Consider the following 25989-nt stretch of genomic DNA (forward strand, 5'->3'; position numbering starts at 1 on the left):
TTCTGGTGAAGGGCATGTATGTTGGTTGCAGTTTGATCCATGGTTGGGGTCATGCGGGGGAGGGCTAACAATCAACATGTCTCACATTGATGTTTCTCTCTCTTTCTCTTCCCCTCTCCCTCCTTCCCACTCTCTCTGAAAATCAATGGAAAAATATCCGTGGGTGAGGATTAAAAAATAAAATTAAAATGCATAATGCATTTTGTTTTTTAATATTGTTTACTGAATTTTTAATGAAAATGAAATATTTTTGTTATGCTTATTTCTATATGGTCTCATCAGTCTAACATATTGGTGAGTAACAAACCACCCCAGACCTTAGTAGCTTAAAATAGCTATTTTATTACATCTTACAATTTTATTTGCTGAGAATCTAGGAAGGATTCTGGGTGATTTTCTGCTCCACATTGCATTAACTAGAATCAGTTGGTTATAACCTGTTGCTTGCTGATCTGGTCTGGAGAGTACCAGACAGCATAATTCAAAGGCAGGTCAGGTACCTTGGAAAGGTTGACTGGAAGGCTGGGCTCAGGTGGAACCCTCCCCTCCATGTAGACTCAGGACCTCTTCATGTGCTAGTTAGGTTTTTTCCATGAAACTTATCCTTCCAAGGGCATTTGTTTCAAGAGAGAGGAAGTAGAGTGACAGTTTTTTATGTCTTAAGCCTGGAAACTGGTGCAGTGTCACTTCAGCCAAATTCTGTTGTTCATCCAACAGAATTAAGCCCTTCCCCCTCAATGCAAGGAGAGGAACATACCTTTCAATGTGAGGAGTAGCAGAGTTAGTTGCCATCTTTTATCTACCACAGACATCCAAGAGAGATCATATTATAAGCAACAAAATACTGCAATTGGAAAATTATATCCCTGGTGGTATTGCTATTAATTTAGTTTGGTGACTGTCTCTTATACAAGCAAACCTGGAAGGTTGGGGGAATACTCTGCAGACTTCAGAATAAAGTCATCATCTAGGATCATTTTAGAAAATTCAGATTAATGCCAATTTGATATAGAAAGTGATTTTCTTAGAGTTGAATCGTACATTAAAATATTTAGTATAATGATAACCTAAAACTGAGAGGCTCTAGAAAGTTTGTAACATAAGGGCTCTTGCCTGTTTGAATTGGCCCTAATTATTATAATGTGTGTTTTGTGATGAGCTCAGTTCCACCTCCCTATGGCTTTTTGGAATTGCACAAACTATTGACTCCCTCTTTTATGTGACAACCCTTCATATATTTGAAGTACCCTCTTGTGTCACAATCTTCTTCATTCCTTCATATATCTTACCTGTATTCTTCAGTTGTTCCTAATTCATGTAGTTTCATAAAACATCTTTAACCTGGTCATTTATAGGGTTTCTCTAACAGTTTCTGACCTTCTGCTCCTCAATCATGCTCTGCATTTCTAGCTTCATAGTACTCATCTTTATGATCCTCTTGCCTCTTCAGATCTCTTTTCACATTTTATTTCTGTTCTCATGAATATAATTTCCTTCCTCAAATCTTTTTCCTTTCTCCTTTAGTAGATGTGGTGTTTCCTCAAAAAATTAAAAGTGAAACTGCCATTTGACCCAGTGATCTCACTTCTAGGAATATATCATAAGAAGCCTGAAACACCAGTCAGAAAGAATATATGTACCCCTATGTTCATAGCAGCACTATCTCTAATAGCTAAGATCTGGAAACAGCCCAAGTATCCATCAGTAGATGAGTGGATAAAAAAGTTGTGGTACATTTACACAATGGAACACTATGCAGCTGTAAGAAAGATCTCTTACCCTTTGAGAAGACATGGAGGTACCTGGAAAGTATTATGCTGAGTGAAATAAGCCAATCAGAGAAAAACAAATATCACATGATCTCACTTATTTGTGGAACATAATGAACAAAATAAGCTGTCCACCAAAATAGATCCAGAGTCATGAAAGTAGGGAACAGACTGACAAACCTCAGAGGGATGGGGGTGGGAGGGGTAGGAAGGGTGGGAAGAGATAAAGCAAAGATATTATATGCATATATGCACAACCAATCGACAGGGACACTAGGCTGGGGAAGGCTGGTGGTGGGTGGGAGCAGCAATGAGGGGGTTAATGGGGAAAAAAGGGGACATCTGTGTTACTTTCAACAATAAAAACAGAGCAACTTGGCTTTGTTACTCACAGTTGTTAAGCAACTCTGTCACAAACAGAGCACATTTTAAAAGTCTCAAGAAGAATGTCTTCTATATGTAATTTCCTTACTCTCTTCATAAATTTTCTGTCATCCTTGCCCAGGGCCCATGCTAATCTTCTCTGTATCATTTAAATTACAGTGTATGTGCTGCTGAAGCGAGCACTCCTTATAAATAAGTCTGTGGCTGCCTTGTCACTATTTCTATACATTGACTCACCTCTTAGCCAGGGATCATTGAGATTCCTGTTTCATTCTTCATGTTTTTCTCTTCTTTTTTAATGTTTTGTAATTGATTCTTTAGAGAGGAAGGGAGAGAGATAGAAACATCAATATGAGAGAGAAACATCAATTGGCTGCCTCCTGCACACTGCCCACTGGGGATTGAGCTGGAAACCTGAGCATATGCCCTGACCAGGAATTGAACTGGGACCTCTCAGTCTATGTGACGATGCGTAGTCCACTGGCTGGGCTCCTTTTTCATGTTTTCACCATCATCTTCTAATATGTGAGGTTCCAACTTTTAGGAGTACATAACTGATTTGTCCTCTTATGATCAAATCTAGCCCCTTCTTAGTAAACATATATCCTCAGAAAAGCTTTTGCTAATAATATTACAGTGTTTTTAACTTTTTTCACATACTTTTTAAGGACATGACTTTACAGAAATCTTTTTATTGTATAGGCCTTCTGGAGAATGCTGGCTTTAATTCCTTTAGCATAAAAAATAAAACATGATTTAAGAGAGAGCTATTTAAATCAACCTTGATTTTAAAAATGGATTTCTTCTCAAATTATGAAGAGTAATGATTCTCTTTGTGTAAAAGTAGTTATTGAAACAAATGGCACACATGCACATAGGTCTTATGTGCAATAGTTAATGCTTGTACTTCCATTAATGAGGTTTTACAAATAATTTACCAAGACTCTCAAACCACAACAAAGGAGAAAATAGTGATAAGTAACTTTGAGAAGAATTGGGTAAATTGTTAAAAAAATCTCTACAAGTCACACTGATGTGCTAACTACTGATGCTTTGATGTTATTTTTTGTTAGGTATGCTATCGAGTAGTCATGCAACTTTGTGGACTTTGGGGTCATCCTGTTTTAGCAGTGAGAGTGTTATTTGAAATGAAAACTGCTAATATAAAGCCAAATGCTATTACTTATGGTTATTATAATAAGGTAAGTAGGATTGACATTGGGCAATATATGCTGTGTATTAAGACTGATAATTTTTTATATATTTTTTTAGAGGTTTTATGTATTATATGTGTATGTATATTTTTAGAAGTCAAATATATCTAATCATTACTTTTACTTTTATTTTATCTTTAGGTTGTTTTGGAGAGCCCGTGGCCCAGCAGTACCCGCAGTGGTATCTTCTTATGGACGAAGGTACGGAATGTGGTACATGGCTTGGCACAATTTAGGCAGCCGCTTAAAAAGACCGTGCAAAAGTCACATTTCTCCTCAATATCAGGTAATACATGTGATTGGAAAGATACTTTCTTGCTGAACCATAAACTTTATAGGTATATGAATTTTAATTATATGAAGTAGAAAACTTAAATTCTGGTTGATTTTTTTATATACAACTAAAGACAGGTATTACTCCAAAATTCCCACCCCCCACACATTTAGGAAATGTTCTGCAACTTTAAATGAACTATGGGTCATTGATGTTTAGTTTCAGAGATTATAAGTGCATGAATTATTGAACTGCTGTTGTCCTTATCTTTAGCTCCTCAGAATGCCACAGGTGGAAGTGATGGGGACACGGTGAGCCACGGTAGCGTGGATAGTTCTAATGATGCTAACAATGGGGAGCACACAGTCTTCGTCAGAGATTTAATCAGTCTTGATTCCATTGATAATCACTCTAGCACAGGTACTAAATCTGGATTTTACTAACCCTTCACTTACTCTCATGTCAAGCCTTTTTTTTTTTTTAAAAAGCATTTACACCCCTCTCAAGTTCATGCAATATGAGTACTTTAAAAATACTGTATATACATAAGGGAAGAAATTACACCTTTGATTGCTGCTCACTTCTCTTTATTTTCTATAGTTAACTTTGGAGTGCTGTGCAAAAGGCTCTAGCATGGAATATTTTTGTATTTTTTCATAATTCATTTGGGAAAGTATATGGAATAATTGTTAGGAAATGTGGGCTGAGGAAATGAATACAGTGATACCTCGGTTCTCGAACATAATTCGTTCCAGGAGGACGGTCGAGAACCAAATTGTTCGAGAACCGAAGCAATGAAACCCAATAGGAAATCATGGAAACTGGATTAATTCGTTCCAAGCCCCAGAAAATGCCTATTTACTGGCCTAATTTGTATATAATATGTAGAAAAACATAAGTCTCAACAAGAAATAAAAGTGTACAGTATGTCTAAGGGTTAAATTCAGTGTAAAGCGTGACTCTCTCCACAAAGAGTGACTCTCTCTCTGCACTCACACTGATAACGCAAGCAAGGCGCGCTGGGCCGAATGAACGCCATTCGGCTCAACTCGGCTCATCTCGGAAGTTCGAGTTCCAAATATTTGTTCGGATTCCGAGACAAAAGTTTCTCGAATCTCCTGGTCGAATACTGATTTGGTCGAAATCCGAGGCGTTCGAGAACCGAGGTATCACTGTATTAGTGACAAAACTTGCAAAACTTTTTTTTTTCATTAAGTGGGAAATACTTATTACAGATTTGAGATTATGAATATTAAAGAGGGAAGAAAATAAGTTACACATCATAATAAAAAGTATTCTCTTTGCATAGTTATTACCTTAAATGACACTTTTTAAAATCTGAGAAATTACTAAAGCTACTTTTACATACAAAGCTATGGTCATAACCTCTGTCCTCTGAAGGTAGAATTAAGCATAATTAAAGGAGCACATTGAGCGATATATGTGTGTTGCACATTCTTCTTCTTGTTTGTTTTTCTTTTATGTTGTTGTTAATATCTCAGGCTTTTCTTTAAAAAGAATTCTGAGTCTAATTCCTGTGCTTCATTTGATGATCTTGTCTCAATGACTGAAGTTTCCTTTTCTCTGCTCTTCGTTGCTCTGCTTGTTGCTCTGTGCTGTTCCTTGGTGCTGCATCTGTCCTTCGCTGCCATGGTGTGGGGGTGCAGACAGACTTGTGTGACGTGAAGCTATGGGTGCACGTGTGCGTTAATTCTACCCTTGAATGTTAACCACTTCAGGTAATTTCCCATTTATTAGGTTAAATTTTGCTGACATGCAAGGGTGGGGAGAGATCTTTTGTTGTATTTTTAGTCTTATTACCAGTGGAAAGCAATTTTACTTTTCCTGGCTTTTTCTCCTTCAGATAAGTGTGATCATATATATACTACTGAACATATACACCTAACATTTGATGATCAATTTGTAAGCATATTCATTATCTTATTTGAAAATATACTATGCCTTACTATAATTCTTGTTTTGAGGTTGGTTTATAGCATTATTGTGTCCAGTAGTTTTTTAGGCATTAAAGTTTTCAGTGTTCCAGCTGTTGAGGTGGGTTTTGCTTGCTAAAATTGATCTGAATTCTTATGCTTAAAAACTACTCCTAGCCCTGGCCGGTTAGGCTCAACGGTTAGAGTGTCGGCCTGTGGACTGGAGAGTTCCAGGTTCAGTTCCTGCTAAGGGCATGTACCTTTGGTTACAGTTCGTCCCTGGCCTGGTTGGGGTCGTGTGGGTGGCAACCAGTCGAAGTGTCTCTCTCACATGGATGCCCCCCCCCTGCTGTATCTGAAGATAAAAAATTTCCTCGGGTGAGGATAAAACAAAAACAGAAAAAAAAACTACTCCTATAATTACAGAAGCATGTATAAATCATTGAAAGTCAATACAAGCCCAGCTGGTGTGGCTCAGTGGATTGAGCATCATTCCATGGACTGAGAAGTCCGGGTTCAATTTCTGGTCAGGGCACTTGCCTGAATTGCAGACTCAATCCCCAGTAGGGGGAGTGAAGGAGACAGCTGATCGATATTTCTCTCTCACACATGGATGTTTCTCTCTCTCTCTCTAAAAAATCAGTAATAAAAAAAAAAAGTCAACATAAGGCTATGTTACAATCCTGTTTGTAAATTAACTTTCTGTTATTTCCTCCTGTATTTTTCCTAATACTTATAAATGAAATGGACTTCACTTATGAAATACTAAGAAAATAATTTTGTGGTGTGAATCATTCACCAGGAATAATAATAATAATCTCCTTATCCCTCTAGATTTTTAACTTGTGTCCTTTAATAGAAAAAATCTCCTAGTAATCCTGGGTAATTGGCATAAAGAATCTGGTAGTTGGGGAAGAAACTTCAGATCCATTTTCCATATATTTCTTTTCAGCTGCATTTCAAATGGCTGAAACCCCAGTATTGAATTTATAGTGATTATATACCTCTGTAGAGTTTCTGGTGATGTCATTTGATACTTATAGAGACTTGTAGCCCAGAGGCTTAAGTTACTCTTTTCATTAAGGATTATCTTGTAGAATCTTTCCACTTGGTACCTGATACTGAGTCACTTAGCTTGTTGGGAGCATATCTGGGTTTAATCAGTTTACTCAGTTTCCAGTCTGGTGTCCTTTCATGGCATCACAGTGCTTTACCAGCCTTTTGATGGGAGTGGGGTGGGGTGGGGTGGGGTGGGGGTGATAAAAACGTGACTGAAGTTACTCATTTTAATAGCAGCATTTAAAGAAGTTTAATTCTTTTGTTATATATATGGAAAACCCAACATTTGAGTGGCAGTGTAAGAAGTGGTAGTAGGAATTATAAGACACTATAATTTTTATTTTATGTGTTTTTCATTGATGTCCTTTATAAAAGGATTGTCCAGTAACTGGTCTTAGTTTTTGTTTTAAATTATATAAGTTTAAAGCCAAAATAGACTTTTAAAAAACTTCATTTTGAAATAATTACAAATTTACAGAAATGTTGCAAGAATAATAGAGAACTCCTGAATAACTTATTTGGATTTATTCACTTTTAGTTTGCCACATTTGCATTATTGTTTTCTTTCTATACACATTTGCACATTATTATTATTTTTTTTTCTAAGTCATGTGAGAGAAGGTTGCATACATCTTCTTGCCCTGTTACTTGTTAATGCTTCAGTGGTATTTTCTCTTACATAATCACAGTATAGTTACCAAATTCAGGAAAACATTGTAAACTGCTTTAATGTATAGTATGTATTCCAGTTTTGTCAATTATTAGAATAATGTCCTTTGTGGTACCTTAACTCCCTCTCTTTAGTCTCCTTTAACCTTGCACAGCTCCTCACCCTTTGTTTGTCTTTCATGACCTTGAACCTTTTGAAGAATTCAGTCCAGTTATTTTGTGGAATGCTTAGTTTGAGCCTGCGTGATATTTCCATGTGATTAGATTCGGTTATTCATCCATGGCTCTGCTACAAAAGTGATATTGTAACCTTCTCAGATTTTCACATGGCAGAGGTACACAATGGTTGCCTGCCCCTCAATGGTGATGTTAATTTTGATCACTGGTCTCAGTGTTTGGTTTCTCTTAGTTACTGTTATCCCCCTGCGGATAGTAAGCTATCTGTGAGGAGACTGTGCAATAATATCCTCTTTCTTATCGTACTTTCTCTTTTAAATGTAGCATCCATTGATGATTCTTGCTTGAACCAATCTTTACTATTACAGTTATAAGTGGTGCTTTTGCCAGCTCTGTCCTTCCTCCACATTTATAAGATGGTGTTCTATCCTATATTCCTTAGGCATACCTCCATTATGTTTTTAAGCACTTCCTTCCTTGTACAATGAAATGTTCCTGACTTATTCTTATACCTTCCCTGCCTGAGCTCTGGAATCAGCCATTTCCTCAAGGATCCTTGGTTCCTTCTAATTGGCAGTAGGTTTTAGAAACCAAGATCTGGGCTCTAGGTGTGTTTACTGCTACCAAGATGTTACTGCTTCTAGACTTTTTCAGCAGAGCTAGAAAAAAAATACACACACACACACACACACACACATATATAAATTTTTATATATCTATATCTATATCTATCTATCTATGAATGAAATACTTCTAATTTTAATCAGCCTCACAGGATTTTCATCTCTCTTCCACACTAAGAATCTTGGCTCCCGAAAACATCATCACAGTTACTTATTTGCTCAGTCCTACAGTACACATTAAATAATTTCAGAATTGCTACACCCATTCCCCTATGAAAAGCAAGCTTCCTAAGGAGTTCAGGATTTGACTGTTACTCCCCAGGCTTAGAGTATATACTCAAAATAATGTGTTTCAAAGTTACTTGGATTAGTTTTCTCCATCCTTTCAGTGTGATTATGTTATATGAAATATAGTTGATTTCATTTGTTTCTGTTTGCATTCAATTTTAGTTACTCCCCCACCCCTATTTTATTTATTTAATTTGTATGAATATGTAGAAGTTAATGCATTTCCAAACATAAAAACAATATAACAAGCCATATTTAGAGAAGTTTCCTCTCTCCCTATCCCTTCCATCCTGTCTTGCCCCATACCTTATAGGTAACCAGTAATGATTTCTGGTTGATTACTCCTTCATCCTGCAAAAGTCAGCAGGTACATGTTTGTTTTATTTCCTCTTCTCACACAAAAAGTCGCATTCTAGACACACTCCAAAAGAAACTTTTCAAGACATCTTGTCCAAATCTATTAATTTACAGAGAAGGAAATTAAGGTTCAGTGCTTTCAAATGGTTTCTAGCCTTTGATGTTCCTGTTCCTACTGTTCTTTGCTTCTTGTTTTAAAATGTTCTATGTGCTTTGTAAGCCTTCTTGTCTTCCTTTTCTCTAAGTTTAATTAATGTAGATCAGTGGAATTTTCTTTTAAATTTTATAGCTGGACTGTAAGTATATGAAAACATTTCTATGTAAGCCTGCATTGTTTTTCCACAGGTGGTCAGTCTGACCAAGGCTATGGGTCTAAGGATGAACTTATAAAGGATGATACAGAAATTCCTGTGCCTGAAGAACAAGTACCAAAAGAATTGATAACTACAATGAAAGTGCAAACAGAAGGTTAAGTACCAGTATTTTCTAGCTTTACCTTAGAAAAATGTCCATGTTAACTAAAAGTTTTAGTTAACATTTAGTGGACATTTGATAATTTTGGTGATACTTTTTAGAAATGTTGTAAGGTCTGAGCTTATAAGATCTATATATCATTATATATGGTAGATTTTGGTAGTCTCTGAATTTTATAATTTAAGAAATCTTTATAGACTCTGTAGGTCAGCCTTCAATTTTGTAGGAAACTGTGACCCATTATAGTATTTATTTGTCAAAGTTAGATAGCTGCTTTGTGACAGAACCAAGACTAAACTTTGAGTCATCAAACTTATAATCTTGCCCCCTTTATTTTAAAACACTCTATGACTGGAAGTCCTTTAAATATCTAAGTGGATAGTTTTCATTGATGGGTTAAATATTATCTTTGTTGTTTCCTGTTTTTTTTTAATGAGACTCATTGAGGTAGATATGATTTGTAGTAATCATTTTATGGAAATATGGAGGAATATATTGGCTTTATGGTAATAAGATTATTCTTCCTATTTTTTTACATAACAGCATAATTTTTTTGCCCTGGCTGGTGTGGCTCAGTTGATTGGAGCCTCATCCCGTACACCAAAAGGTGGTGGGTTCGATTCCCAGCCAGGGCATGTGGGGGGGGGGGCAGGAGTGGGGTGGGAAGAGACAAACCAAAGAATTTATATGCATATATACATAATGATTGGACATGGACAACAGTGTGGTGAAGGCAGAGGGGGGTGGGAGCAGGGAGGAGTGTCATCAGGGGGAAAAAAGGAGGACATCTGTAATACTTTCAACAATAAAGATAATTTTTTTTAAAAGTGTACTTTCTTTAGTGATGTCACCTATTTTATGCTCGAGTTGTGCAGAAGCAAGCCCATCTCCTACTTGACAAGTGATGAAGAATATAAATGAAGGCCAAAGCTTTAATTTATTCACTCAGGAATGCTCAAGTTAGGATTATTGAATGCTAAAATAAAGCTTTTATTTTAGTCAATCCTGGCAACATTTATGGTGTAAAGTAAATCAGACATAATAAATCAGTAATAAAATACTCATGCATTTATCCCTACTTGGAGGGCAAATTACATAGAATGTATTAAAATCAATATATGGTTTCTGTTCAATATTGGCAAAAATAGGAATGATAACATTCAAATGTTTTTTTTCCCAGAGGTGTGTGATGTCTCTGCTGTGGTGGCAAAACATTCACAAGCTGGTGGAGAGACACAGAGTGCACCTGAGCCTCCTGCGTGGGGCAGTAGTATTGTGAAAGTGCCCTCGGGTATATTTGATGTCAATGGCAGGAAAAGTAGTACTGGTGAGTTTTTACATGTTGATTATTAAATACTTAAAATATACTTCTGCAGCCCTGGCTGGTTTTGCTCAGCGGTTAGGGAGTCAGCCTGCGGTCCAGAGAGACCCGGGTTCGGTTCCCGCTAAGGGCATATGCCTCGGTTGCAGTTTGTCCCCGGCCCTGGTTGGTTGAGCGGTTGGCAGCCACTCGATGTGTCCCTTTCACGTCGATGTTTCTCTCTCTCTCTTTCTCTTCCTCTCTCTCCCTCCCACTCTATCTGAACAAAAAAAATGGAAAAATGTCCTCGGGTGAGGATAAAAAAAAAAATATATATATATATATACTTCTACAGATATACATGTGTCTTTAATGACATTAAATTGTTGACTTAATTATAATGGGCATGCTGAAGAACCAGAAGTAAGTTTAAATCCTATAAATAAGCTAAAGAAGAAGTTAAAATAGTTCTTATTTAAAAGCTACTTAATTTTTAAATGGAGGGGTATTTAGAGTGTTTAGTTGTTACTTGGAATACCTTTTCTTGTAGTGCCTGTTCTGTTTGGTCCCACTTTCTCATAGGAGATAATGAGAGGTGACCACAGGGCCTCCTATACTCATCAGGAACAGAGATGCAGTGATGTGATTGAATTCCAGAGGGCTTATGTGTGACAGGGTAATGCCTGTCAGTGAAGGGAAATGGAAAAAAATGATTGACATCATTTACACACAAAATGCCAGTGGGTCTTTAATTTTGGCCCAATTATTATAAGCACCCTGAGCCACTTCTTGTGGTTAAGTATTTGTGATGAATAATTGTCATGTGTGACTCTGCTGAATTTGAGTTTACTACTTTCGGTTATGTTTTAGCATCCCGGCTACTCTTAAGGCATACTAAGTATAGAGGCATACTAAAATCTAAGTATAGAATTTTAAAGGCTAATGAAGTTGGCCTGTATTCTATGCCCTTTGTTAGTAGCTACAATTTACTTCTCTAAAGTTGACTGTCTTGTCTGTAAGTTATCTATGTATGACTTTATAGAATTTAATTTGTCCAGCTTTTTGTTTTTTTTCCTTTATTGATTTCTTTAGAGGGAGAGACAGAAACATCGATGAAAGAGAACATTGAGCCCTGGCCAGTTTGGCTCAGCGGTTAGAGCGTTGGCCTGCGGTCCAGAGAGACCCGGGTTCAGTTCCCGCTAAGGGCACGTACCTCGGTTGCAGTTTGTCCCCGGCCCTGGTTGGGTTGTGCGGGTGGCAGCCACTTGATGTGTCCCTTTCATGTCGATGTTTCTCTCTCTCTCTCCCTCCCTCCCTCCCTCCCATTCTATCTGAACAAAAAGAAAGAAAAAAGAAAGAGAACATTGATGGGTGCCTCCTGCATGCCCCCCAGTGGGGATCAGGCCCATAACCTGGGCATGTGTCCTGATGGGAAATTGAACTGGCGACCTTTTGGTGTATGGATTGATGCTCAACCATTGAGCCACGCTGGCTGGGCTAATTCGCTCAGCTTTAAAATCAATGCAGAAATATTTCTTAATCCTAAAGTTTTTTTTGTTGTTGTTTTGTTTTTATTTACTATGATAACAAGTCAGTTCATTTTTTTTAATTTATTTATTTATTTTTATCTTTATTGTTGAATGTATTACAGATGTTCCTCATTTTTCCCCCACTGACCCCCTCCTCCCCACTCGCGCCCCCCTCCTGCCTTTTCCCACACTGTTGTCTGTGTCCATTGGTTATGCATATAAGTTCTTTGGTTTATTTCTTCCCACCCCCAAGCCCCCTTCCCTTTGAGGTTTGTCAGTCTAGCAACCAATTTGTTCTTTTTAATTCCTTCACCTTTTTCACCCATTCCCCCAACCCTCCTCCCATCTGGCAACCAACACAATGTTCTCTGTATCTATGAGAATGTTTCTGTTCTGCCTGTTTATTTTGTTTGTAGATTCCATTGTCGCTAGATATGTATTCATTGCCATTTTGTTTGTTCATATATTTTATCTTTTTCTTCAAAAAGACCCTTCAACATTTCATATAATAGCGGTTTGGTGGTGATGAACTCCATTAGCGTTTTCTTGTCTGGGAAACTCTTTATATGGCCATCGATTCTAAATGACAGCTTTGCAGGCTAGAGTAATCTTGGTTGTAGGTTCTTGCTTTTCATCACTCTGAATATTTCTTGCCACTCTCTTCTGGCCTGCAAAGTTTCCTTTGAGAAATCAGCTGACAGTCTTATGGGAACTCCCTTGAAGGTAACTAACTGCTTTTCTCTTGCTGCTTTTAAGATTCTCTCTTTGTCTTGAACCTTTTGCATTTTGATGAGGATGTGTCTTGGTGTGGGCCTCTTGGGGTTCATCTTGTTTGGGACTCTCTGTGCTTCCTGGACTTGTATGTCTGTCTCCTTCACCAAGTTAGGGAGGTTTTTTGCCATTATTGTTTCAGATAGGTTTTTGATTTTTTGTTCTCTCTCTTTTTCTGGCACCTCCAAGATGTGAATGTTGGCACGCTTGAAGTTGTGCCAGAGGCTCCTCACACTATCCTCATTTTTTTCTTTTTGCTGTTCCGATTGGGTGTTTTTTGCTTCCTTATATTCCAAATTGATGGTTTGCTTTTTGGCTTTACGTACTCTACTATCGAATCTGTGTAAATTATTCTTTATGTCAGTTAATGCCTCCTTCATTTCTGACTGTGCATCCTTCATTTCTGACTGTTCCTTTTTATGCTCTTGAGGCCCTCACTAAGTTCCCTGAGGTTCCCACTAAGTTCATTGAGCATCCTTATAAGCAGTATTTTGAACTCAGCATCTGTTAGGTTGCTTATCTCCACTTCGCTTAGTTCTTTTCCTGGAATTTTGTTCTGTTCTTTCATTTGGGACCTGTTTCTTTGTCTCCTCATTTTGGCTGCTTCCCTGTGTTTGTTTCTGTGGATTACTGAACGAGAGGTATGGGGCTATCTGAGACCAGATGCTGCTTGTTTGAAAGAATTTAGGAAAACCTGAAGCAGGATCCAAGACAGGCCAATCCTGTGGTTAAGCAACTGGCAACAACTTGGGTGGCCTGAAAGTTGGGTGGGGCAGGGCCTCAGGGAGTCGCCAGGGCGGGGCAACCAGTATGAGCCAGGTTGCTGGAGTCCCAAATATAGCTGCTGTGTGCTGTCCCAGGAAAGGGCTCACTGAAGAAACAAGGCCTCTGACAGCAAGTCTGTCCCGGAGAAAGCCCCCTCTCCAGCCCTCGCTTTAATGCCAAACAGCTCAGTTCTTCCCTGTACGTCTCTGGCGCCCCTCGAGCTGCCTCCCCTCCAAGCTTAGAGGGAGTGAGTCCGATGAGTTCATGCGTGGGCCCTTTAAGAGGGGCTGCCTGGGGCTCTAGCCGCCTCAGCCTCCCTGAGCCTCAGTTCCCGCGGGTTTTTCCAGCCAGAAGTTATGGGGACTTCTCTTCCTGGCACTGGAACCCTGAGCAGGGTGCCTGGTGTGGGATGGGGACCCCTCAGTCCTCAGAGAGGACCTTCCCAGCCAAGATGTCCTCCTGATTTTTATCCTCCACACGTGGGTGTGGGACCAGCCCCTTCCGCGTTGCCCCTCCTATCAGTCTGGATGTGGCTGCTGCTTTAATTCCGTAGTTGTAGGACTTCATTCAGCTGGATTTCAGGCGGTTTTGAATAATGGTTGTTCTGTAGTTTAGTTGTAACTTTGATGTGGTTGTGGGAGGACGCAATACCACATTTACCTACACCACCATCTTGACCGAAGTCAGTTCATTTTTTGTGTGGGGGAGGGATAGTGCATAAGAGGTAGAGCTAATGGTTTTTGAACAAATGTGTATGTTCTGTATTCCATTTTTTCATCCTGTTGATATCAGGTTAAAAAGGGAAAAAAAATAGGAGGGTTGAGTTATCTTCGTTAGAGGGTTAGAATCTGCTCAGAATACTGAAATGGTGTGGTCTGGAGACCCTTTTTACTCATCTTATTTCAATGTTACATCTTGATCTAGGAAGATTTATGTTATTAAGAAGGAAGCAGGTGGTAATGGGGCTTTTGCCAATACATCAAACAGTCAAATTCATTTAAATATTGAATACAGTGTGCCAGTAAATTCCTGGAAATACTATGAGAACCAGTAAATTTACAAAAGTCTATTTCTCGAACATTGATACGAGTTTTCAAAGCAGGTACAAATTTGTAAAATAGGCTAATATGATTCCCCTAAAAGCTTAAAAAATATCTCTAACTGCTTATTATTAGTTCTGTTTAATTGGTATGATTGTTATTAATTGGTGCCAATTTGGAAGATTAAAAACAAGCTTGAAATCAATTTGGAAGATTAAAAAACCAAATTAAAGACTTCCCCTCCAAATCTCTCAGGTCATTATGCTTTTTAAAAAACAAATGAGAGTGCCCTGGCTGGTGTGAAACAGTGGTTAGAGCATTGGCTGGTGCACCCAAAGGGTTGCAGGTTCCATTTCTGGTCAAGGGCACGTACCTGGGTTGCAGGTTCGATCCCCAGCCCTTATTGGGGAGAGTGTGGGAGGCAACCAATCGATGTGTGTCTCTCTCTCCCTCCCTCCTTTTTGCTCTCCCTCCCGCCTTCTTGATCTGTCTCCCTCGCTCTCCCTCTTCTCTCCCTCTCCCCCTCTTTCCCTCTACTATCCCCCATCCCCTTCTACTCGCTCTAAAAATCAATGGGAAAAATATCCTCAGGTGAGGATTAACAACAACAACAAAACCAAATTAGAGTCCTAAATATGAATAGATAGATAGACTTAGTTTGGGTAATGATTCAAATAGGAAATAGCTTTTGATTTCGGAGTGAAAAAAATTGCATGGTAGCAAAGAGTAAAAGACTGTTTGCTTCCCCCAAAGTTTGAGGGGGAGGGGTGTTCCTACAGCCACTGGCATAATTTTGTGCTTGATCAAACAATACTGACAGGTGAGGGCTGGGATTGTGTCTGTTTTATTTGCCATTGTATTCCTAGTACCTCACATAGTGGATGCTAGTAGACATTCAGATATTTGTTGAAGGAATGAATATATGTGAACAATTTTTAGCTATTCAGATTTTATTAGCCTTCTTGGAGTTGGCCAATTCCAAGCACTATTCTAGATTCTTTACTTCAGGGCAGTTCTTTTACTTTGGAGCAGTAAGGCTTTAGCTATAACAAATATATATTCATCCATGATTATGAATTTGCTTTGTGCAGAGTAGATTCCTGGCAAATATTTGTTGAATTAGATATAAGAAAGCTAAGCTAGAAGAGGTTATTTCTTTTTAGATCTGTTATTTGATGCAGAATATATTAAATTGAATGTAAACCCTTAAAATGTAAGATATAGATCTGTATTGATATATATGATATATGTTAGTGAACAAACAGTACAGGTTATCTACAGCAAATATTGCATGATCTCCTTTTGAAGTGTGCATGTAGTCCAGCTGGTGTGGCTCAGTGGTTGAACGTTGACACATGTACCAAGAGTTAACTGGTTGGATTCCCAGCCAGGACACATGCCCAGATTTTGGCTCCATCCCCAGTGGGGAGCATGCAGGAGGCAGCCAGTCGTTGTTCTCTCTCATCAATGTTTCTCTCTCTCTCTCTCTCTTACTTCTTCTTTCTCTAAAATCAATAAAGGGGAAAAAATCACAGAAGAAAAAAAACAAAAATAGAGTGTGCGTGTGTATGCATAGAAGATGAAAGGCAGATTATACATTAAAATGTTGTCTCTAGCCCTGGCCGGTTTGGCTCAGCAGTTAAAGCGTCGGCCTGCGGTCCAGAGAGACCCGGGTTCGGTTCCCGCTAAGGGCATGTACCTCGGTTGCAGTTTGTCCCCGGTCCTGGTTGGTCGTGCAGGTGGCAGCCACTCGATGTGTCCCTTTCACATCGATGTTTCTCTCTCTCTCTTCCGCTCTCTCCCTCCCACTCTACCTGAACAAAAAATGGAAAAATGTCCTCGGGTGAGGATTAAAAAAAAAAAAAAAAATGTTGTCTCTATGAGGCGGGGTTGAATGGAGTTTGATTTGTACTTTTCTTCATGTGTACTTTTTTTACCTTCTAAACTTTCTGAATCTTTTTAGAGTATGTGTCACTTTCAGAATATCAGAAAATCAGCTTTTTCATAAAATTTACTTTAGAAAACAGATTTATATTTAATATTGTACTTTCTCTTTTAGGTAGTACAACAAATGTGCTATTTTCTACTCCAGATCCTGTTGAAGATGCAGTCTTTGGTGACATTACTAATCTCAAGAGTGGTGATAGGGGAGAAAAGAGACAAAAGCATTTTCCAGAGAGGAGTTGTAGTTTTAGTTCTGAAAGTCGTGCAGGAATGTTGCTAAAGAAGAGCAGTTTGGATTTGAACTCAAGTGAAGCGGCTATCATGATGGGAGCAGATGCCAAGATTCTCACAGCAGCGCTGGCGTGTCCTAAGACTTCTCCACTTCATATTGCAAAAACCCATAGCTTCGAGAGGGTTGGCTGTCATCTAGCTGATACTAGGACTCGTGTGTCTGAAAGCACTTGGGATTCTGAGCACAGATCTTCTTCAGTGTTAGAGATGCTTGAAGAAAGCCAAGAGCTCCTAGATCCTGTAATTGATGACAATGTAGCTACAACTACTATGACAAAGGATACACGTGACAGTCTACAAAATGACAGTAACAGTAATCAGTCCAGAGACTTGAAAATACAATCCAAAGATTTAATAAATAAAAGAAGTAGTTTATATGGTATTGCTAAAGCTGTTGAGAGGGAAGATGTGGAAACTGGACTAGATCCTTTATCTCTTTTAGCCACTGAATTTATAGGAGAAAAAACTTCTGATTCTGAAGATAAGTTTTCTCCAGTTATTGCACATAATCTGGCTGATGAAATAAAAAACTATATGAACCTAAAGAGTCCCCTGGGTAGCAAGTCTTCCAGTATGGAATTACACGGAGAGGGAAATAGAGAGTGTGAAACTGCCACTGCATTTATTCACCCTTTAGAGAGGAGATCAAGCCTACCTTTAGATCGTGGTCCACCAGTGCAGCAAAATGCTGAAAGTGAGAAGAGCTCCCCTGCAGTGGCTAGGTCTAAAACTCTTACTGGGCTTTTCAAGCAGCAAACTCCCTCTCGCGGTCATAAAGAACGTTCAGCTTCTTTATCAGGACTGGTGCGTCCTTCACCACGTGGCTCATTAGGTTCTGTGGTAAATTCTTTGTCGGGGCTAAAGCTGGATAATATACTCTCAGGGCCCAAGATAGATGTACTAAAATCTGGTATGAAACAAGCAGCAACAGTAGCCAGTAAGATGTTGGTTGCTGTGACGTCTGCCTACAGCTACTCAGACGATGAGGTAAGAATGTTTTATGTGTATAGTCTATCTGATTTTGGATGGTTGTAGTATTTTTTATATAAAAATTATTTAGAGATTTCTAGTAATGTTGGTTTTTATATTTTGGAACTTTATGCATATCTTATGTCTTGAAGTGATATGAACATACATGTAAGGAAATTAATGACAAAATACAATATCAGGATTACCTTATAATTCCATAGATCAGTCTAAACTGAAAGCACTAATGATTAATGTTTTAATTTAATAATGGTGCCATGTTATATTTGTCTAGCACTTCATTTTTAAAATAACCTTTATCATTGTTATCTTTTTTTTTTTTATCCTCACCCGAGGACATTTTTCCATTTTTTGTTCAGGTAGAGTGGGAGGGAGAGAGAGGAACAGAGAGAGAGAGAGAGAGAGAGAGAGAGAGAAACATTGACGTGAAGGGACACATCGAGTGGCTGCCACCCGCACAACCGACTAGGGCCGGGGACAAACTGCAGCCGAGGTAGGTGCCCTTAGCGGGAACCGAACCCGGGTCTCTTAGGACCGCAGGCTGACGCTCTAACCGCTGAGCCAAACCGGCCAGGGCTATCTTTTTAATATATATGAAGTAATTCTACAACTTGATCCATAGATTTCATACTGCATAACAAAAACTGGCAATTCTTTTAAAAATAATTGTAAAGAAAATTAATCATTAGATCTTCTAATGAAAATAGAAGTGAGGAAATTTTGCTTATTTATAGGGAAACTAAAATTTCACTATTGTGTTTAAAGAATTATAATACTTTAGAAAAAAACAGACATCTATAAATGTTTACTATTATTGTAGCATTGTATTCTAGGTATTGTCATAAGCTATATATTTTTATTTAATTTTTTTAGCGATCTCATAGGTTGGTACTATCATTATCCCCATTTAATAGATGAGGTATCTGAGATTCAGAGAAGTTGATTAACTTCCCCAGGTCACACAACCTAGTGAGTAGCAGAACTAGAATTTTAAGTCTGGGAGCTTGGCTCTAGAGTCCATGCTCCTAATCATTATAGTAGCAAAGAAGGGAGGAGCAGTATCTTAGAAAAGGTTCCTGTGGGGACTGTCCAAAAAGAGCAAAGCAGATGATATCTAAGTTGGCTTTTGATGGATAAATTGAAAGTTTTAGGTTAATCCAAATGGTAAGAGGACAGAATATATCTGAGAGAGTAATGGGGAAAGTATGGAGGCTTAAATAAAAAACATCATGTATTTTCAAAGTAAAGAATCAGTTTCAGGTTGCTAAAGTTCTAAATAGGAAGTAGAGACAGGAAATTAAATTGAACAAATAAGACTTGTATACTATTTGAAAGAAAACTTTACAGGCAAACTTAATTAAAAGTAAAGTAAATATTATAATACACATTGTATTTTGTATCTAAAGAGCTTCCAAGGTCAGTTAAGGAAAGACAAAATAAGCTAGCTTTAAAAGTATCTTAACCTGGCATTACTAAAGGAAAAAAAAAAAGAGTGAGCCATTTATATTTAAAAATTTATCTTTTTATAAAAGCTTTATACAGAGTAATTTGGACTTAGACTATATGATTATAAGTTTTAAGTGGTTGCAGATCTTAAGCTTTCGTTTTTTTTTCATTGCTGTAGCCCTGATACCAATGCTTGGCAAAAGCAAATAAGATATACCTAATAAATATTTTCAAAGGAAGAAATGAATAAAAAGTCTATAAAATGTTTATAATTATTAACCAGAATTTAATCTAGGGAAAAAATTAGGGGTAAAAAGAGCTGAAGGGAATTCATCATTGTAACTTATACGAAATTTAAAGCATTATTAGTGTTTAAGCAATAGAGGATTTAGATTCATTAAATACATAATAGTACATCAATAAATTGGATTAGGATCAGGGGTTTAAAATTTGTTTTTTTAATTGATTTTAGAGAGGAAGGGAGAGGGAGAGAGAGCTAGAGACATCGATGAGAGAACATTGATCGGCCACCTCCTGCATGCCCCCCACTGGGGATTGGGCCCACAACCTGGGCATGTGCGCTGACTGGGAATCAAACCTGCGACCTCATGGTGCATGGGTCAATACTCAACCACTGAGCCACAATGGCCGGGCTGGAGGGGTTTAAATAATGTCATTAAATCTTCTATATTAATGTAGAAGATTTAATTACAAAATAAATTACATGACAGGAATCGGTTAAAAAATTCTATTTTGTAAAAATGTATTGTGCATATTTAAAAAAATATATTTGTATTGATTTTTTTTTTTTTTTTTTTTGAGAGAGAGAGGAAGGGAGAGATAGAAACATTGATGTGAGAGAGATGCATTGATTGGCTGCCTCCTTCACACTCCCTACTGGGGATCAATCCCAAAACCCAGGAATGTGCTGGAAATGACTGGAAATTGAACTAGGACCTCAGTCCGTGGGAAGATGCTCAGTCCACTGAGCCACATCAGCCGGGTAATTGTGCATATTTTAAAATGATTGTACATCAAGATTTTGACTGTACGCTGGGTGTTGGTATTTTAAGTGCTTTTATTTCTGTTTTGCATATCTGTATTTAAAATTTTTTGTCACTGGACATGGTTTTATAACACAGAAGACAAGTCTTTCGTTAAAGCAAAAACTAAAAAGGAAACTGCTTATAGAAATGTTTTTTATTTAAGCTAAAGCATCAAAAATCGCAGTGGTCAAGAACTACAGTGTTCAGAACTTCATTCTTTATATCTCTAGTATTAATGGTTGTTACTCTGAACAATCATATTCCCAGCTGTAAGTCTCACAATAACCTTATTTTAAAGGACTCATTGCCTGTTTTTTTCAGATTATATAATGAAAAATTAGAGAAAGTAATTTTTGCAAGGTCATATACCTAGTACGTGATGGGGAGCCAAGATCCCACTCTGGCTGTACTGACTCTAAAGCTCCTACTCACTTGTGCTGCCCTCCCTGATCTACTGGAGAGTGAGATCCTAGAGTTCCTTCATTTTATGATACTGAATATTGAGGGGCACCCACACCCCAAACATACACCAGGGACACAACACAATCTTAAAGTATTATATAGGTCATTGCTTGAATGTGTTAGGGTTTGGAAGGGAAATTAAAAGAAATAGAAGGTCATCATTTTGAAAAATATGAAGGTGATGATTTATTTAAGGATCATAGAGGAGTTTAATTCTGAAAAAGGGTAAATGAATATATTCTCATTGGTGAAGGTACTATTTATGTGTGTGTGGTTTTCTTTTATTTTTTCAATTAAAGGAGGAAACTAACAGAGATTACAGCTTCCCAGCTGGCCTCGAAGACCATATTTTGGAGGAGACTATGTCACCTAACACAAGTATCTCAGGGTTGGTCCCCAGTGAACTTACCCAGAGTAACACAAGCCTTGGCAGTAGTAGCAGCAGCGGAGATATAGGAAAGTCACATTACTCAACAGGTATGGGGAAGGACTGTTTTCTCGTCTAATTATATGCCCTTACCTTTCCCTTTCCCCACCACACATACAGTAAGCCTCATTTGTTGAGATGATCTGATAGATTTTTATATAGTCACACCCTACTAACACTATTTTATATGATCTACAAGTACTATAATTACTTGATTTTATTTTTAGTTGTGTATTTTTGTGAATTATATCATTCGTCCTTAAACTTCATTGTATATCAGAATCACCTACATAGAGAATATGTGATTGTTCACTATATGATTCTTTCAAATTCTCAGGACATTTGAAATTTTTCATGATAGAAAGCTGGATAAAATAGAATTCTAATTCTATTTATTTATTCTCACCCGAGGACATTTTTCCATTTTTTGTTCAGATAGAGTGGGAGGGGGAGAGAGAGAGAAACATCAATGCGAAAGGGACACATTAAGTGGCTGCCACCCGCACGACCAACCAGGGCTGGGGACAAACTGCAACTGAGGTACTTAGTGGGAACTGAACCCAGGTCTCTCTGGACTGCAGGCAGACGTTCTAACCGCTGAGCCAAACCGGTCAGGGCTAGAATTATAATTTTAAAAAAATAACAGAGCTAAGACATTTCAGTGATATAGCCTAAGGACTCTCAAACTCTGGTATTCAAGCAGAGAGCTGGTTAAAAATACATATTTCTAAGGCCTAATCCCACAGACTCAATCTCAAAAATTTTAACCTATGGCTTGGACATTTGTATATATTTTAAAATAAATTCCCCAGATGATTCTGCTACACTCACACATACATACACACGCGCACGCACACACACACAGAGCCATTTCAAAATAAATAGATTTCATAATATGTCCTACTACATGCTTAAGTATGCATTTCCAGAGAATAAGGGCATTCTCATATATAATGTGTTATGATGGTTATTTCTCTCTAGGTGAACTTCCATTTGCTAGAGGCATAAAAGGGCAGGACTTTGAAAAATCAGATCATGGTTCTTCTCAAAACACCAGCATGTCTAGCATCTATCAGAATTGTGCAATGGAGGTAAAAGTTCTATTTCTGCTCATGGTAAAATGGCTGTGAACATATTTTTATTTCAGAGTGACGTTGAACAGAAACCTGTGATACCCTTGTCAACAGAATAGTAAAATAAGTCATTTTGTTGAATTTGTTTGATGTTTTATGTAAGCAAGGCAGTAAACTTATAGTTTTACCTGTAAAGTAATTGAACTGTTAATTCCAAATTTGATCAACAAAAGAAGTATAATTCTATGTCTCAAGAGAATGGTCTCTTGAGGTTGTTACTGTGGAGGTTTTCAGTGTCTGCATGTTTATGCTCTTAGGTTTTGATGTCAAGTTGTTCACAGTGCAGAGCTTGTGGAGCCTTAGTTTATGATGAAGAAATTATGGCTGGATGGACGGCAGATGATTCAAATTTGAATACAGCTTGCCCATTCTGTAAAAGCAACTTCTTGCCTCTTCTTAATATAGAGTTTAAAGACTTTAGAGGCTCTACAAGGTTAGTATTATAAAAGCCCCCTTAAGAGGTAAGTGCCCCGCAATGGCATGGCTCCTGGGGAAGTGTGAAATATTCATGGTATATTTCAGATGTTTCTTTACTTTCTGTCCATCACTTTCAATATTTGAGTAGAAAAGAATGGTAATGAAGGAGACTACTTTTCCATTTTAACATAAAATTATCAGTAGCAGTTAATTCTTGCAGCTAAACTTTATAAATAATTGAAAACTCTAGTGTTAGTCATTATTATAAACTTTCTGCCTCAGTGACCTTAATTATTATGTCTTCTAGAAACAAACAGAAAGGAGTGGGGGAAGAGGGGGCTTGAATTCTTCTTAACTGGTGGTCCTCTGTACAGTGAAATGACCGAATTCTAGGCAATGAGGAGACTAGCCGTGATGTATAATCAGCCATTAAGTGACTGAGAGTTTAGTAACTATGCTGACCGAAGTAATTATACTTAATAGTCTATTTGTTTTATGGAGCAAGTGAATTTCATATTATCATCTATTTTTAGCTGCTTTTTAAAAATATCCAATTGTGTTTCCTCTCTATTTTTCCTTTTAGCTTCAGGTGTGGAGCTGAATGAAATCACAGTCTAATTCGTGATGTAGTATCAGTGGTTTGTGCAAGGGCTCTCTTTTGTTATCTTACTACCCCTACCTATTCCCCTTCCCATTGCTTTAGCCAACAAAGATATTGTGTTGTTTGTGGTATATCCTTGAATATATATCCTTACAAAATATGTTATTTTGCAGGATTATGTTTTTTTTATTTTATTTTAATCCTTACCCGAGGACATTTTTGCATTTATCCACAGATAGAGTGGGAGGGAGAGAGAGAGGAAGAGAGAGAGAGAGAAACATTGTTGTGAGAGAGACACATCGAGTGGCTGCCACCTACATAACCCCAACTGGGCCGGGGACAAACTACAACCAAGGTATGTGTCCTTAGTGGGAACCGAACCCGGGACTCTGGTCTGTGGGCCAGCGCTCTAACCACTGAGCAAAACTGAAAATCTCCATTTTTCTAATCACTCAGTTTAAAATCCGAGTTGCTATATGTGAATCTAGTTGATTTTTCTCCCACAGGAAGTTAATACTTCATTTTACTTATCTATTATCCTAGTGTTGGACACTTCAGTTGCTTCTACTTCTTTGCTGCTATAAGTATCACTGTAGTGAAACAATACACTGTTAAATACATGTCTACTTCTGGACTTGTGAAGTAGTCTCCCAGAATAAGTCTAAGGAGTGAGATCATTGGGTTATTTCATACATAATTTCAATAAACACTGGAAGATTGCTTCCTAGGTTGCTACACTCCCATTAGTAGAAGTATTTTCATTTCTGTACCTCCTTACCAGCATTTGGTCTCTTCCCTTCCCTTCCCTTCCCTTCCCTTCCCTTCCCTTCCCTTCCTTCCCTTCCCTTCCCTTCCCTCCTTCCCTTCCCTTCCTTCCCTTCCCTTCCCTTCCTTCCCTTCCCTTCCCTTCCCTTCCCTTCCCTTCCCTTCCCTTCCCTTCCCTTCCCTTCCCTTCCCTTCCCTTCCCTTCCCTTCCCTTCCCTTCCCTTCCCTTCCCTTCCCTTCCCTTCCCTTCCCTTCCCTTCCCTTCCCTTCCCTTCCCTTCCCTTCCCTTCCCTTCCCTTCCCTTCCCTTCCCTTCCCTTCCCTTCCCTTCCCTTCCCTTCCCTTCCCTTCCCTTCCCTTCCCTTCCCTTCCCTTCCCTTCCCTTCCCTTCCCTTCCCTTCCCTTCCCTTCCCTTCCCTTCCCTTCCCCTTCCCTTCCCTTCCCTTCCCTTCCCTTCCCTTCCCTTCCCTTCCCTTCCCTTCCCTTCCCTTCCCTTCCCTTCCCTTCCCTTCCCTTCCCTTCCCTTCCCTTCCCTTCCCTTCCCTTCCCTTCCCTTCCCTTCCCTTCCCTTCCCTTCCCTTCCCTTCCCTTCCCTTCCCTTCCCTTCCCTTCCCTTCCCTTCCCTTCCCTTCCCTTCCCTTCCCTTCCCTTCCCTTCCCTTCCCTTCCCTTCCCTTCCCTTCCCTTCCCTTCCCTTCCCTTCCCTTCCCTTCCCTTCCCTTCCCTTCCCTTCCCTTCCCTTCCCTTCCCTTCCCTTCCGTCCTTCCTTCCCTTCCCTTCCCTTCCCTTCCTTCCCTTCCCTTCCCTTCCCTTCCCTTCCCTTCCCTTCCCTTCTCTTCTCCCTCTCCTTCTCTCCCTCTCTCCCTCTTTGTCTCTCTCCTTTCTTTCTTTCTTCCTTTCTCTTTCTTCTTTCTTTCTTTCTTTCTTTCTTTCTTTCTTTCTTTCTTTCTTTCTTTCTTTCTTTCTTTCTTTCTTTCTTTTCTTTTCTTTCTTTCTTTCTTTCTTTATTTATTTCTTTCTTTCTTTCTTTCGTTCTTTTCTTTCCTTTCTTACCTCTCCTTCTTCCCTCTCTCCTCTTGTCTCTCCTTTCTTTCTTCTTCCTTCTTTTTCTTTCTTTCTTTCTTCTTTCTTTCTTTCTTTCTTTCTTTCTTTCTTCTTTCTTTCTTTCTTTCTTTCTTTCTCTCTCTCTCTCTCTCTCTCTTTCTTTCTCTTTGTCTCTCTCTCCTCTCTCTCTCTCTTTGTCTCTCTCCTCTCTTCTTTCTTTTCTTTCTTTCTTTCTCTCTCTCTCTGCCCCCACTCTCTCTTTCTTTTTCTCTCTCCTCTTTCTCTCTCTTTCTCTTTGTCTCTCTCTCCCCTCTCTTCTTTCTCTCTCTCTCTCTCTCTTTCTCTTTGTCTCTCTCTTTCCTCTCTCTCTTCTTTCTCTCTCTCTCTGTCTCTCTCCTCTCTCTCTCTGTCTCTCTCTCTCTTCTTTCTTTCATTTCTTTTTGTGGTACGTGCCCCAGCAGGAACCGAACCTGGGACTCTCTGGTCCGCAGGCCAACACTCAACCGCTGAGCCAAACTGGCCAGGTATTACCACTTTTCTGATTTTTGCATTCTAATGAGTATTAAGTGGTATCTCATTTTTGTTTGAATTTCTCTGAATACTAGAGAGTTTGAGTATCCCTTCTAATACTTGTTATTCCAGCATTTCCTATGAATTGCCTGTTTATATCCTTTGCCCATTTTTATATTAAGTTTTCTTTTTCTTGTTGATCTCTGCCTTTAATATTCTGGACATTAATTCCCTGAAATGAAATCATTAATTTTTCTGCTCTCATCCATTCATTTTAAACCTTATGATTTG

At 38.6% G+C, this 25989-nt stretch overlaps 1 protein-coding gene and 1 non-coding gene across 5 annotated transcripts in view; one reads left to right on the forward strand and one right to left on the reverse strand.

The window, feature by feature from the left end:
• The window catches only part of DENND4C (DENN domain containing 4C), a 131402-nt gene that overhangs the window by 84533 nt on the left and 20880 nt on the right, over positions 1-25989 (forward strand). For 3 of the 4 annotated variants that reach the window (XM_036260970.1, XM_036260968.1, XM_036260972.1), the window contains 9 exons: positions 3227-3355; positions 3509-3653; positions 3915-4061; positions 9094-9216; positions 10403-10549; positions 16687-17849; positions 21103-21280; positions 22212-22321; positions 22621-22796. In XM_036260970.1, the coding sequence (XP_036116863.1) occupies positions 3227-3355; positions 3509-3653; positions 3915-4061; positions 9094-9216; positions 10403-10549; positions 16687-17849; positions 21103-21280; positions 22212-22321; positions 22621-22796 (2318 nt within the window). The remainder of the gene's footprint in view (positions 1-3226; positions 3356-3508; positions 3654-3914; positions 4062-9093; positions 9217-10402; positions 10550-16686; positions 17850-21102; positions 21281-22211; positions 22322-22620; positions 22797-25989) is intronic. The other variant, XM_036260971.1, reaches the window with a different exon arrangement.
• On the reverse strand, positions 2228-2336 carry LOC118630309. The gene has a single exon (XR_004959558.1). It is a non-coding gene; the product is annotated as a U6 spliceosomal RNA (small nuclear RNA).

Source organism: Molossus molossus, unplaced genomic scaffold (assembly GCF_014108415.1).
Source record: "Molossus molossus isolate mMolMol1 unplaced genomic scaffold, mMolMol1.p scaffold_m16_p_14, whole genome shotgun sequence".
Lineage (NCBI taxonomy): Eukaryota > Metazoa > Chordata > Mammalia > Chiroptera > Molossidae > Molossus > Molossus molossus.